Source organism: Equus asinus, chromosome 2, assembly GCF_041296235.1.
Source record: "Equus asinus isolate D_3611 breed Donkey chromosome 2, EquAss-T2T_v2, whole genome shotgun sequence".
NCBI lineage: Eukaryota > Metazoa > Chordata > Mammalia > Perissodactyla > Equidae > Equus > Equus asinus.
The window spans coordinates 1,368,347-1,381,564 of record NC_091791.1 but is presented as its reverse complement, the minus strand read 5'-3'; the positions used below and the strand labels follow the sequence as shown (position 1 = coordinate 1,381,564).

The window sequence follows — 13,218 nt, the reverse complement described above, 5'->3', positions numbered from 1 at the left end:
GCACCTGTGTGGTGGGGGAGGGGGAAGGAGGGCCTGGTTTCCACTAAGAATAGCAAGGGAGGGGAGCGCATGAGGTGTGGCGGGTGGGCGGGGGGCTGACAGACAAGGGGGCATTTGAGAGGCTGGAAGAGTCAGCAGAAGCCAGTCAAGTCACCTCTGGGGCACAGAGCCAGAGACAGCAGTCAAGGCCCTGAGAAGCCAGAGGCCCCTGGGATGCTACTCGGGCACTGTGGAGTGTGAGTGGCAGGAGGAAGTGGGCTGATCAGGAACCTGTTGCTGCCCCGTGTTTGAGATGGCCCTTCCCAGGGCAGCAGCCGGACAGGTGGGTACAGTCTCAGGCGTGGGTCTGACGAGCTCGGCAGTACCCAGAGGAAGGCGGAGCAAGGACCAAGCATGGGCACCCCGGGACTTCAGGTGGAGCACCAGGAGGAGCCAGCAAAGGAGGCTGAGAGAGGTGGGAAGCTGGGGGAGGATCCGGAGTGCCAACATCCCGGTCGCCCCCGTTCCTGGGAGGCAGTCAGGGGAGTCAATCATATTGGAAGATCAGCAGGTACCAGGGGTGGGGACGGGCTGCTGGATTAGGAGGCCAGTGCTAACTGCGAGGATGGGCCCAGCGGGGTGGGCGCAGAAGCAGCGTGCTTTGAGGGTCTAGAAGAGCGGCCCGCTGGCACTTGGGGCAAAGACTGGTCGGCTTCTAGGAGCTTTGCAGCAAAGGGGTATAGGGCAAAGGAGGATTTTATAGGATCTGAGACAGGCAGCGTGCTTGTGAGCTGCTGGCATGACCCAGGAGGGGGTGGCAGGACGGAGGAGGCACAGATGTCGGCGGGCCTGCCAACTCAGTGGTTAGATCTCCGACTGCAAATCCTTCCTCGGTGAAGGGAAGAGCATCCGTCAGGTGTGGAGGCCTGTTGGTGGCTTGTGGAGAGAGGATCAGGGGTGAAGTGACATCTTGGAGCAATGAGGGCACAGGTGCAGAGAAGCCAGGAGGTCTGGTGCCTGGCAAGGGCGCCCCGAGAGCTGAGGGATGCCAGGGGCACAGGGCTAGGGGTTCTCTAGGTTTTCTCTGGTTTAGTTTCCTCCCATTTAGGCACAGTCAGAGTAAGCGAGTTTGTGTGTGTGCACACACGTGTGTGTGCGGGAGTGCTGGGTGTTTCTCTGCCAAGCAGTGTGAGGGGAAAACCGCCTGAGGCGAGCTGAGGAGGCCACACCACTTCTTAGGAAACAGGTTCCAGGCGTCAGTCTCCATGAAGGGTATCTTTGGCACATGCTGATTTTGTAAAAAAGTAAAACAAGCGATGCTGTATTACTCAGCAGGCTGCTAGAACAAATACCACCGACTGGGCAGCCTAAACAATAGGAATTCACTTCCCATAGCTTTGGAGACCAGAAGTTCAAGATCAAGTTCCCTCAGGGTTTGTTTTTGGGAGAGCTTTCTCTTCCTGGCTTGTAGACTTCTTGCCTTTCACATGACTTCTTCTCCATCTTCTGTTCAAGGGTGGGAGGGTGTGGGAAGAGGGTGAGTGCGCTGGGGTCTCTTATGATAAGGTTAGTAATGCTATTGGAAAAGGGCCCCACCTTACGACCTCATTTAACATTAATTGCCTCCTTATAGGCTCCATCTGCACATAAAGCCACACTAGGGTTTGGGGATTCAACCCAACTTATGAATTTTGGGGGCACACAATTCAGTCCATTGCCCACATCTGCTGAATGAGTTAGACACTGGTTTCTAAATCACAAGGGTTTTGGTGGTCAAGCTGAGCGGTCTAAGCAGGGTGCAGAGGTGATGCCTCTCTTAGCAGGGCCGGGGCCCACAGAGCCTGCCCAACGTCCCTCCCCACAGCCCAGCAGGCAGGCTATGTCTATCGCCTGCTTTAATAGAACAGCACTCACATCTCGTAATGGTACTCGGAATGGGCACTGCCATTCACTTAGAAGCTGAAGGCCGCCTTGCTGGAGCCCAGGGTGCGGGTGAGCCGGCAGGGGTCTGCCTCTTCTCGTGGACACTCTCCGGCCCTAATCCTGTGCAGCACAACTGGGAGGCCAGGCTATGGGGCGCTGGGGACGTGGCCTGTGCGAACTGGGACGTGCTCGGGTGTCAGGTGCGATTTCGAGCCTCGGTGTGAACAAACCACCAGCAGCGTTTGGATGCTGGTTACATGTCGAACGATACTCGTATCTATCGGATTGAATACAACGTATCGTTACGATTCTTTCTGGCCGTTGCCCGTTGCCTTTCTCCAGCATAGCTCTCAGACTCCGAGCACTACGGGCCTGCAGTCCAGTCGCGGAGGGCAGCGGTTCCAGGCTCCGGGCACCAGCCGACTCCGCCCTCCCCGCCGCCGAGGTCCGGGCGGCTCAGGCTGTGGAGTGCATAAAACCTCCGGTCCGCCCTGGCCGGGAACTCGGCCTGTCCTCGTCCTCCTCCCACATGTGCGGCCCGGCGCGGTGAGCTATGGGGGCCACGTGTTCCCGCTACGAGGGACAGGGAAGTCGGTCCGCACTGCGCACGGGACACTGCGCACCGCCGCGCGGCCAGTTCAAGAGGCGCCGTGGGAGCCGGGCCTTTTCGTCGTAGGAGTGCGGAGGGCGGAGTCAGTGCGCGACCGCAGCGCAGGGCGGGATGGGGCGGGGCTGGCACGCAGGCGCGGCTGACTGACAGTAGCGCCGCCGAATGCGGCCCGGGCCAGCAAGCCCCGCCTGGTTCCCCCAGGCCCCGCCCCTCCACTTGGATAGGCCCCGCCTACCCCGTACGTCCCCGCCCCTCCGTCCAGGCCCCGTCCCGAACGCCCCTCCCGCGCACGCCGCTCTCCGCACGCCCCTCCCGTGTATGCTCCGCCCCATACGCCTCTCCCATGCATGCCCAACTCCGCACGGCCCTCCCGCGCATGCCCCGCCCCGCTCGCCCCCTCCTGCGCATTCCCCGCCCACACGCCCCGCCCACAAGCCCCGCCCACACGCCCCGCCCGCACGCCCCTCCTGCGCATTCCCCGCCCACACGCCCCTCCCGCACGCCCCTCCTGCGCATACCCCGCCCCGTACGCCCCTCCCGGCAAACCTCGTCCACACGCCCCGCCCACACGCCCCTCCCGCGCATTCCCCGCCCACACGCCCCGCCCCTCAAGCCCTGCCCACACGCCCCGCTGCGCTCGCCCCTCCTGCTCAAACCCCGCCCTGTACGCCCCGCCCCTCAAGCCCGGCCCACACGCCCCGCTCCGCTCGCCCCTCCTGCGTATTCTCCGCCCCGCACGCCCCGCCCCCGGCCCGGGGCGGGACTCTCCTCCGCGGTCGGCGGCGGCGGCGGCGGCGGCGCTGCGGGAACTTCGGCGGCGGCGGTGCTAATGGCTGCGCGCGGTCCGCGGTGAGCGCAGGCGGAGAGCGACGGGCGCGGGGCCGCGGAGCAGCGAGAGGGAGCGCGCGCGCGGCCGGACCCAGCCAGGCCCGGCCCGACCCGCCGAGCCCGCGATGCGCCCCGGGGCCGTCTCCCGGCGCAGCTGACGCCGCGGCCGCGGAGACCCCGGCCGGCCAGGCCGCGATGGCGGGGAAGGCGGCCGCCCCGGGCACCGCGGTGCTGCTGGTCACGGCCAATGTGGGCTCGCTCTTCGACGACGTAAGTGCCTCCGCCGGCCGGCCCCCGGCCCCCGGCCCCGACCCCGACCCCGGCCCCGGCCCTGAGCCCTGGGAGCTAGACCCTGAGCCTCGGGACCCCGGACCCTGGCCCTGAACCCTGAGACCTGGGACCCCGAGACTCCGACCCTGAGCCCCAAGCCCTGAGTCCCGGCACCCAAACTTGGACACTGAGCCCCGACACTGAAACCCTGAGCCCCGGGACCCTGGATCCCAATTCTCAGCCTGAGTAGTATCCCGGGACCTGGACTTGAACACTGAGCTCGGACTCTGAGCCCCGGGACCCTGACACTGAACCCTCGCCCTGACCCTGAGCCCCGCCTGGACCTTGGACCCCAGCCCTGAACTCTGAGCCTCAGGACCCTAGGACCCAGACCCTGATCCCCGTTTCTGATCCCAGAGTCCTGGGATCTGGACTGGGATCCTGAATCCCAAACCCCGGGACCTGGATCCTGAACCGTGGTCCTCCAAACCCCAGTGCCTCAAACTCTGGGACCCTGAACCCTGGAATCCTAGTTCCCCAGCCCTGGCCTCCAAACTCTGTAGGCTGAACCCAAACCCCAGAGCCCAGTGCCTGAACCCGGGTCTCTAAACCACAGTCCGAATCCCTGTCCAAGGTCCCCAAATCCTGACCCTGGAGCCTTAGTCCTCAGTCCCCAAATCTGGCCCCAACCTTGGTCCCTGAATCTTGACCCCAGAACCTCAGCCCTGATCCTGGTCCCTAAACCCCAACCCCTAACTTCTGCTCTCTGACTCCCAGCTCTCCGTTATCCTGGCCCCTGGCCCCTGGCCCTGTCTGCCTGCCTGGCCGGCTGTGGCTGACTAAGCTGCGGAGGTGTAGGTGCCCTCATTTTACCTTGTAACTTAGTATCTCTCTAGTTCTCAAACAAGGGGTGTCTGTTGAAAGCCATGGAGGACTTGATGTTTCTTGTTTATTAAAGAGAAAGATGCTGAGAAGCTCTTCCAAGGCCAGAAGAGGGATGCTGACTGCCCGAGGCCTTTACCTTCTAGGGCCTCCCATCCCGGCACCCAAGATGGTCCTGGGGAGATGGAACCGAGGCCCGGGTTCCCGGAGCTCCCGAGGCAGGCCAAGGCTGACCTAGTTCGGTGTTTCAGCCGTGGTGCCACCCTGCTGTTGGTATTTAAACTGCCAACCCAAATAAAGCAGAATGCGGCTCTGAGTGGCATGCTTGTGTAAGAAAAAAGGGTGCTGGCACAGATGGAGCCTGTGATGGCCTTGCACTGTTCCCCTTCCCTCCGCAGGTGAGCGGTGGGTGCTGTCACCCCCGTGGTGGGGCTCACTGATCAGGCATGACAGATTCCCCAGGAGGGCTCTTGCTGGGCCTTTCTTTGCCGGCACCAAGCCTGGGTCAAGTGTTTCAGTAAGCTGAGTTCATGTGTAGGCCAGGTTTGATTTTGTTAATAAAAGGTAGGCACTATTTTTGTGTTTTTCTTATGTTAACTTCCAGGCGCCTGTGTATTATACTTCCCTGCTGGAGATGAGCTGCTTTCCTTCTGACTCTGTTACAGACAACTTCATCTAGTTTCATCTTTGATCATTTTCTACAAAAGTGCCTGGGATGGGTGTGTGTCTATATATTTAGCATTCTATTCTCGGCTTTCCAGTAACATGCCACTATAACATGGTTTTGCCCAGATGATTCAGATCCGTTAGCTGCGGCTTCAAAGCCTCAGAAATGTCAGGAAAATTCAGCATGGTGGGGCATTTAAGTCTCAAAGGGAAAAGAATTTTGCTGTGCAAACATTCTTTCCAGTAATCTTTGATTCTGAGTTCTAGCATTCTTGTTGTGTTTCAACTGTATACACACACTTCTCTCTGTTGACATTAAAATGGGTAACTTAATTTTCTTTTGTTTAGCCACGTGTTCTCTCTAAATTTTCATTTGTATTAAAGGCTATATGGAGTTTTGCATTATATTTACATCTGGAAGGAACATTTGTTTCGGTAAACAGTGCACAGGTTAATTCTGCAAGATGTCTTTTGATGTAAGGGCTACTGAGAATTATCTGTCTGTAACCCACAGATTTCTTACTGTGTGGAGCTCAGGCTCGAGGGGCTGGAGCTACCTCCTCCAGTGGCATGGAAAAGCAGCTGGAGGGCGCGTTAGCCAGCCTCACCCATGGACCTGGGTGCCTTCTTTGGTGGAGATTTGGTGCTGTGGTGCTGGTGGGAGAGAAGCCTGGCCGGTGAAAGCAGCGAATTCTTGAGTAAAGGACATTTTAATTCCTTGGTTTGTAGTAGGTTTCAGAGGATCTGTGTGGTGACTCGATTGGTCTTTGCATGACCTGTGCTGGTGCTGACCAACACACTCCAGATGGTGGTGAGGCCTGGGAATGAATTCTTCCTGGCCCAGTTTCATCATCTTGGAAACCAAGCTCCAGCATGTGGCCAGGGCCGTGGTCTCTTCCTGCAGGGTTATGGATCCGAGGAGGAGGGGCGTGTGAATTAGAAGCAGCCATGCCGTGCTGTGAAGGACATGGTTGTCCCTTTGTGCACGAGGCACAGGCAGTGTGTTTTTGCTTCTGTAGGACCGTAGTCTGCCCTTACTACCTCCTGCCATCCGGAGGTGACCACTGTCAGAACTCTGGCTGTAGATTTAACCATGGCTTGGCCCTAACATCCTACGATCCACAGAGCGTTTGCTCTTTCCTTGTGAGCACCCCTGACTCCGTCGTGTCCCCCAGAATGGCCAGGCCACGTTAGTCCCCACGGGGGGCTCCTCACTGTGTGATGTTGCAGACGAGGTGGGGGGTAAATCTCAACAGTACATTGGTTCTCAAACTTTTACTCCTTACGTTCTTAAAAATTGTGGAGGGCCCCAAAGAGCTCTTGGTTTCATAGGCTCTAACTACCGATATTTACCATATTGGTAGGTAGAAACCGAGGAAAGCTCAAACTGAGAAAGTTGCGTAGCTGTCAGAAGGGTGACATCATCCACATGGTGCTGTCTGGAAGGCTCACAGTTCACTCAGGGGTGAGGATGGGAAGGGAAGTCAGTGTGTCATGTTATGATGTGAGCACAGCTCTGACCTTGAGAGCCCATGAATTGGGCTCCTGGGCCCCCCACTCTGAGGACCTCTGTCCTTGCTGGTGGCCCTTCCTGAACCTGCTGGAGCTTCTTCCTGCCTGGGGCCTGGATGTGGCCGGGGGTGCTGTGAGGTTTCCAGGTTTATGGTGACCTCCAGATGACCCTCAGGGAGCCTGTGGTGGGTCTGTAACCTGGACTGGGCTCCTGCTGTCACTCTCCATTTGCCTGGAAAGGGGTGGCCCGGGCTGTGTACCTAATTGTTTTGCTTGAGATGGCTGGATTTTTGACAAGTGAGGTTTCTAGCTTTTGGTTTTTTGCATTTTACTGGAAGTGAGCTGAGGGGGTGGATTCTTGTAGGCTGTGGTGTCAGAGCTGGGTCCCACCCTGACGTGGTAAGGCTGTTTGTTTCTTGGGAAGGAGACAGCTGAGCAGCCGGGCTCCGAGAGCACAGCTCACTCTTGGTGTCTGCCTGCAGGGCCCTGGTCCTGCTGCTCATTCGGAGGTAGGTGTCCATTTCGAGCTGGTTTCCACTTTTGCTCAGTTGCCTCCTGAGCAGAGCGGCTGTGCAGGTGGGCTCTGCGGGGCTCCTTAGCCCTCACTACTGAGGAGCCCGCCGGGTTGCAGGCCTCGAGGGCCTTTCAGACAGCAGGGTCCTCGAGCCCCGCCCTGGGCCAGGATTGGCCCTTGTCTCTCTCTCATGCACCAGTAGTTTTCCCATCCTGCCCTGACCCCATGCCCCCTCCGCCTGCTGCGGCCTCCCTCACTTTTCATCCACAGCGCTGCACGCAGGGTGGGCACCCTCTCCGCCCAGCTTCCGCCCCCGCACTTTCCCACAGGGCTCCATGGAGTCCATCAGGACCTTGGGCCGGAGGGGCGGTGGTCGGTACCTGCCCTGGCGGCTCCTGACGGCGTGGGTCCCTCTGCTGCTTCAAGGGCCGTCGTTCACAAGCCGTGCACTTCACCCATTTAAAGCGTGCCATCCAGTGGTTTTAAGAGCATTCACAGAGTTGGGCACCTATCACCACATCAATTTTAGGACATTTTTTATACCTGAAAAAGAAACTCTGTGTGCCCCAGCAGTCCCCCCTCCAACCCTCCGTCTCCCTGAACCCCCAGCCTCTGGTAGTCCCCCATCTACTTTCTGTCTCTAGAGATTTGCCTGTTCTGGACATTTTCATAGAAATGGAACCGTGTATGTGGCCTCTTCCGCTTGACATACTGTTTTCAGAGCTCACCGTGTTGTGGCGTGTGTCAGTGCTTCACCCCTGTTTATGACTGAATACTCTTCTGCTGTGTGCGTACACCGCAGCTGTTGGTCTGTCCGTCTGTTGATGGACATTTGGGCTGTCTCCACTTCTTGGCTGTATAGACAGTGCCGCTGTGAGCGTTCGTGTACAGGTTTTTGTGTGGACATGTGTTTTCATTCCTCCTGGGCACGCAAGGAGGGGACTGTGGGGGCTTTGCCGACCCCGTGTTTAACCTTTGAGGAAGTACTGGCCATTTCCCACATGGTTGGTCAGCCCCACCTTGTGTCCCCACCGGCTGTATTCGGGGTTCTGACCTCTGCACATCCTCCCGGCACGCGATGTCGTCTTTTTCAGAGATATTTTCTGTGGACACACACGTGTGCTCTGCTCCTCACCCCCACCTCCCAGCCTCGGCTGCCCTCCAACGGGCTTGCTCACGGCCCCGGGGAGCTCAGGCCTTTCAGGACTGTCAATGTGTGGATGCCCGCTGCAGCGCCGTGGGGGCCAGCTCCGCTAATTCCGCTGTCACCTGGGAAGCCAGTGCACAAGGCCAGTGCCGCGAAGTGGTGGAGACGTCTCTTCAGAGAGACTGGGGCTCCTGAGTTCCCGAGCAGCAGTGTCTGCCCTGTCCGTGCGCCCGCAGAAGCAGGCTCCCGTGCGCCCGGCCAGGCATCTTCCCAGGCTCCATCTGTGTGCGCCTGGCCACGTCCCTCAGGGATGGCCGTCTCTTTTGGCATTATTGCCTCTGATCTGAGATCTGGGCGTACTTTCTCTGTGAGGATTTGGTGTGCCTGAGTGTGAGACCGTTGGTAGACGGGGACCCGCTTGTCCCCACAGTGGTCGGATCAGATAATACCGTGGTCTTGAGCCCCGTGCAGTTACGCTGCTGCTTCCTCCGAGTCAGGAAACCACGTCTGCGCCCTGCACACCTCCTCTCCTCGCGACCGACGTCATGCCGCACCCGCCTTTGATGTGCCCTGGAATTCAGGAGCCGCATGGCAGTCTCTGTTTGCAGGCCACACTGTCTCCCTGACCCCTGCCTGGTATCCTAGATCCCCACAGGCCTGCCCTCTGCCATCACCTGTCAGCCTCTGAGAGCAGGGCCTCTGCCTGGTTTGTCAGCCCTGGAGTCGCGGAGGGAGGGCGCAGGTTACTGGTGAGGGAGGTGCTTCGCTGAGCAGTGTTAAATATGGCCGTTTCAAATCCAGTGGAGCGGACACCACAGGTGGGTGGACAGCCCTGGAGAGCTCTGATGCAGGGGACACTGCGTCCACTGCCTCTCAGCCTGGGCCACTCCCAGAAGGCGCGTTCTGGCAGGACGTCGCCGGGAAAGGTCCCCCCACTTGAGTCTGAGGCCCACCTGCTCCCCGCGTTGGACCCACCACCAGCACATGGGCTGTGTGCGTTTCTGGGAATGAGGGGGCTGGGGAGGGGGCCACTCTTTCCTCTGGAGTCTGGCTCTGGTGGGCGATGCTGGGTTTTGGGAGTGATTCCATGACGGGTAGGTTTGATTTGAAGTTGTAGAAATCGGTTCCAGGCCTGCCTCCCGGTGGATTGCCCTGATAGAGCCCCCTGCCCGGAGGGGGAGATGAAGAAGCAGAGGGGCGGCTGCCTGGGGAGGGGGCAGGGTTCACTCAGGGACTCCAGAGTGATGGCTCCTTAAATGTTGACCTTCTCAATGTCTGCCCCAGCGGGTGGGCGGTGGGGCGTCCTGTGGGGAGGTGGGCTCAGTCCAGGAATTGGGTCAGTAGTGAGGGTCAGCGCAGGGTGGAGTGGCTAGTCAGAAGGGCACCAGGGGGTCTGAGCGGCGTCTCGGTCACCCGAGTGTCGTCACTTCTTGGGATGTAGTCCCACTGTCCCCGTGTTCGTGTGTGGGCCCTTCTTGGGCACGTGGGGGACATGAAGTGACTTTTGAGTTCTGCTTCTGTTGCTGCTCCAGTTAACTGGCGCACTTGAGGCTCTCCACCTCGACCTCCTCCCCAGAGATGGTGGGAAGGGGGAGCTGGGCTCAGGCTGCTGCCCGGCCAGGCCCCAGGAGGGACCCTGTGTGCGCTTCCTTCTCTGGGGTGTCAGCTTCTGCTCTGAGGGCAGAGCCAGGCCTGGCCTGAGGGGGCTCCCCGCCCCTGGGGAGTGCCGGCAGAAAACTCTGGAGGCTGGGCTGCCCCTCCAGGGCCTGCTCCTTTTACGGGAGCAGGTGGTATTTTAGTGTGTTTGAGCCTGAGAAGTGTCCAGACACTGAGCTTTTCATCAGGGGCGGGTGCTGAGCTGGTCTGCTCCCCGCATGGCCTTGAGCTCCTGGAAGGGCTTGTATGATCACACACATGTCCTGACAGAGATGCTGACCAGAAAGCCATCAGGGTTTCTGGTCTTTAATGATGGGCGAGGATAATGCTCATGCAGTTGCACCTAAAATGTGGAACCAATGTGAGGCCATTGGCTTTCTTTGGGCAAGGAGAGTGTTAATCCAGAAATGTAACCATGTGATGGTTTACATAAATCTGGAGTGGGAAGATATGGGTAGCCTGCGTGTCCCTGAGCCTGCGGGTCCTCCGTTCCTTGTCGGTCTGGGGAAGTCTAGGCTGCAGGCTCGGGCCTCTCTTTTCGGGGAGGATCCCGGGACTTCCTGTGATTTTCTGGGCTCGTCTTCAGTTAAGATCCTTGCCCCTTCTTGGCCTCGGTGATGAGAGCTTAGAGGGCATCTGCACTGTTTTCTCAAATTCAGATTTCGAATTTACACAGTGTGTTTTGGGAGATGAGGACAGCACTGGGCCAGCTCCATGTGGACCTGCTGCGCACTGCCGCGGGGCTCACCACTCCGTGGTGGGGAGGACGTGCAGGGCGAGAGGGCTGAGCAGCTGTCTGTGGAGGCCGCACTGTCAGTATGGCAGCACAGGGCGTGCATGTGACCTCAGCTGGCCCGGTCCCTGACTGCGGTCAGGATCCGATGATCCCAGGGCAGGTTGGGCAGTGCCGGGCCCGCGCTGTGGCTGCTCTTGGTGCTCGCTCACACACAGAACGGGGTTTCCCAGGCTGACATGTGCCCTGTCTGTCAGTGAAGCACGGGTGCCACCCAGACCGCAGGAAAATGCTGCCTCTGGTTTTGGTTTTCCCTTTAGCGAATAAGAATGTCACCCTCATCTCCAGGAGTGTGGCCTTGAAGTCAGCCTCTTACTGTGAGTCACTGTGACCTCGGTTCTCTTCTTGTTGGTCCTTCGCTCTGACAAAGGCCTGGGCCCCCTCCTCAGGGGTTGGTGGGGATGCTCAGGCCTGTCTGACTGGCGTGCCCTTGTGTTAGGGTGGCTTTCCCAGCTCTTGCCCTGTCTGAGGTGCCCAGGAGGCCTCTACACGGGGTCCCCCGGCACTGCGGAGGCCACACTGAATATGTGCCCTCTGCCTTCTGCACCTGGCCCTGGCACTTTGCGTCCGCCGGGCCTGCCTGGCTCCCATGGCACAGCCCTTGCTCTGGCCCACGAGCCCTGGTGTCTGGGAACTGGTATCTGGGAATGCATCCTGGAGGTCGGACCCTGTTTCTCCCTGGGCAGCGTCCAGCCATGGCCCTGGTTTCGAGGCTCACTGGCCTGGGCTCTGCTACGCCTCCTTTTCGCCCATTCTCGGGGCCTCTGAACGACTAGTAGTTATTGTAGCAACCAGAAGAGATTTAAAGGTGGAAGTCACGGCTTGGGAATTCTGCCCTTAAAGCCCAGTGCTGGGCCACCCTCTAGGGTCTGCGAGGACATATGGTGACAGGAAAGCATGGAGTTGGCTCCACCTTTTATCACGCATGTGACTGTGGGCGTATGATTTAACGTCTTTCCACCTGCTTGTGCATCAGGAAGGTAGGAATGACACCGGGCACAGTGGCTGCCGTAGATGGAGGAGGGAACGGATGCCCTGGCAGGTGTCCCAGGGCACCTTCCTTGGAAGGTCTCTGTCTTCTCCTTCCCGGCTGAGGCCTCTTTGGGTGGCAGCCTTGTCTTCACTTGCGTCCAAGGCTAAGCAGCGCTTGGGCGCCTGGTCAGGCCATCAGCTGTCCGCGGAGCAGGGCTCACGTGTCTGTGGTCACTGGGACGGCCTCGCCCTGCTGCCGGCATTGCCCTATAGGAGCGTTGTGCTCCTGCCTCTTGGCGCTCTTGCTGCTCCTGCTGCTCCCCTGCCTGGGGTCTGGGATGTGTGGCGCCTTCACCGTCGGCGCGCTCGCCTTCTCCACCACCTCCCCCCATCTGGGGGCACACCGGGCCCCTGTTGCCTGGACAGCACACCCTTTCTGCCTTTGTGCTTCTGCCCCAGCTGCTCCTTTCTGAGCAGTCGCTTTGGCCCCGTTGCACAGGCAGGCAGGACTTCACGCTCCCTTCTGGGGAGAGCCCACTGTCATCAGCGCTGTACAGCATTCTCCTGTCCTGCCTCCCCCTTCACCACCTGAATTGATTATAAGCTTCACGCCCTTTCCGTGTTTCCACTGGTGATGTAGCTGTCGGCACATCACATTGCATTCAGGTGTGCTGGCCTCTGACCAGCAGCTGCAGGAGCAGGATTTGGGGTTCTGCGCAGATGGGTGTCGGGGCAGAGGACTTGGCTCTGGGGAGTCAGAGAGCTGCAAGCCTGCTGCGTTCCCGGACCCTGACTGTGTTCAGGGCTGCAAACCTGAAGCTCCAGATGCGTCAGGAAAGGCGAGCGCCCCGCTGCCCTGGCAACTCGTGGGCTCCTGGGAACTAGTGTCCGAGGTGCTCTTGGTGGTCGGTGGGAAGGTCTGCCGGCTCCTGACTCCAGCTTGTTTTTTTTTTCACTTGTAACAGGTTGCTTGAGGTCTGATTTGCATATCACGCAATTCACCCAGTGTCAGTGTACAGTTCAGTGATTTTCAGACAATATTTGCGGTTGTGCAGCTATCTCCACACGCCAGTTTAAACACTCCCCTCCCGGTCCCCACGCGTCTGCTCTCTGCCTCCAGAATTTGGCCTTCACATTGTGGACTCACAAGTCTGTGGGCCTCATGTCAGGCTTCATTTTTCGTCCATGTTGGTGTCGCAGCATTTGCCCCTCCTTATGGCCAAGTGGTTTCCGTTAGGTGGACGTGCACTTTGTCCAGTCACAGTTGATGGATGTGTGTTGTTTCCGGTTTGGGATGCTGTGAACGATTGTGTGCGTCTCTGTGTGGACATGGTGTTCACGTCTCTTGGGTTAAATGGTCAGTGCTTTTAAAACCCTCCTGAGGCCTCCTTCTGCAGAGTCCTTGGGAGCCCGAGAGGCTGCCGTAGAAGGGGTAGGGAGCGGACGGACCCCCCGTCCTGTTTGCC

General features: G+C 59.1%; 1 protein-coding gene across 2 annotated transcripts in view; it reads left to right on the top strand.

Moving 5' to 3' along the window:
• The first annotated feature begins 3,260 nt into the window (after nucleotides 1-3,260).
• Nucleotides 3,261-13,218, top strand: part of INPP5A (inositol polyphosphate-5-phosphatase A) — a 227,386-nt gene continuing 217,428 nt past the window's right edge. Inside the window, exon 1 of one of the 2 annotated variants that reach the window (XM_044748366.2) lies at nucleotides 3,261-3,610. In XM_044748366.2, coding sequence (XP_044604301.1) covers nucleotides 3,536-3,610 — 75 coding nt within the window. In that variant the 5' untranslated portion in view covers nucleotides 3,261-3,535. The remainder of the gene's footprint in view (nucleotides 3,611-13,218) is intronic. The other variant, XM_044748372.2, reaches the window with a different exon arrangement.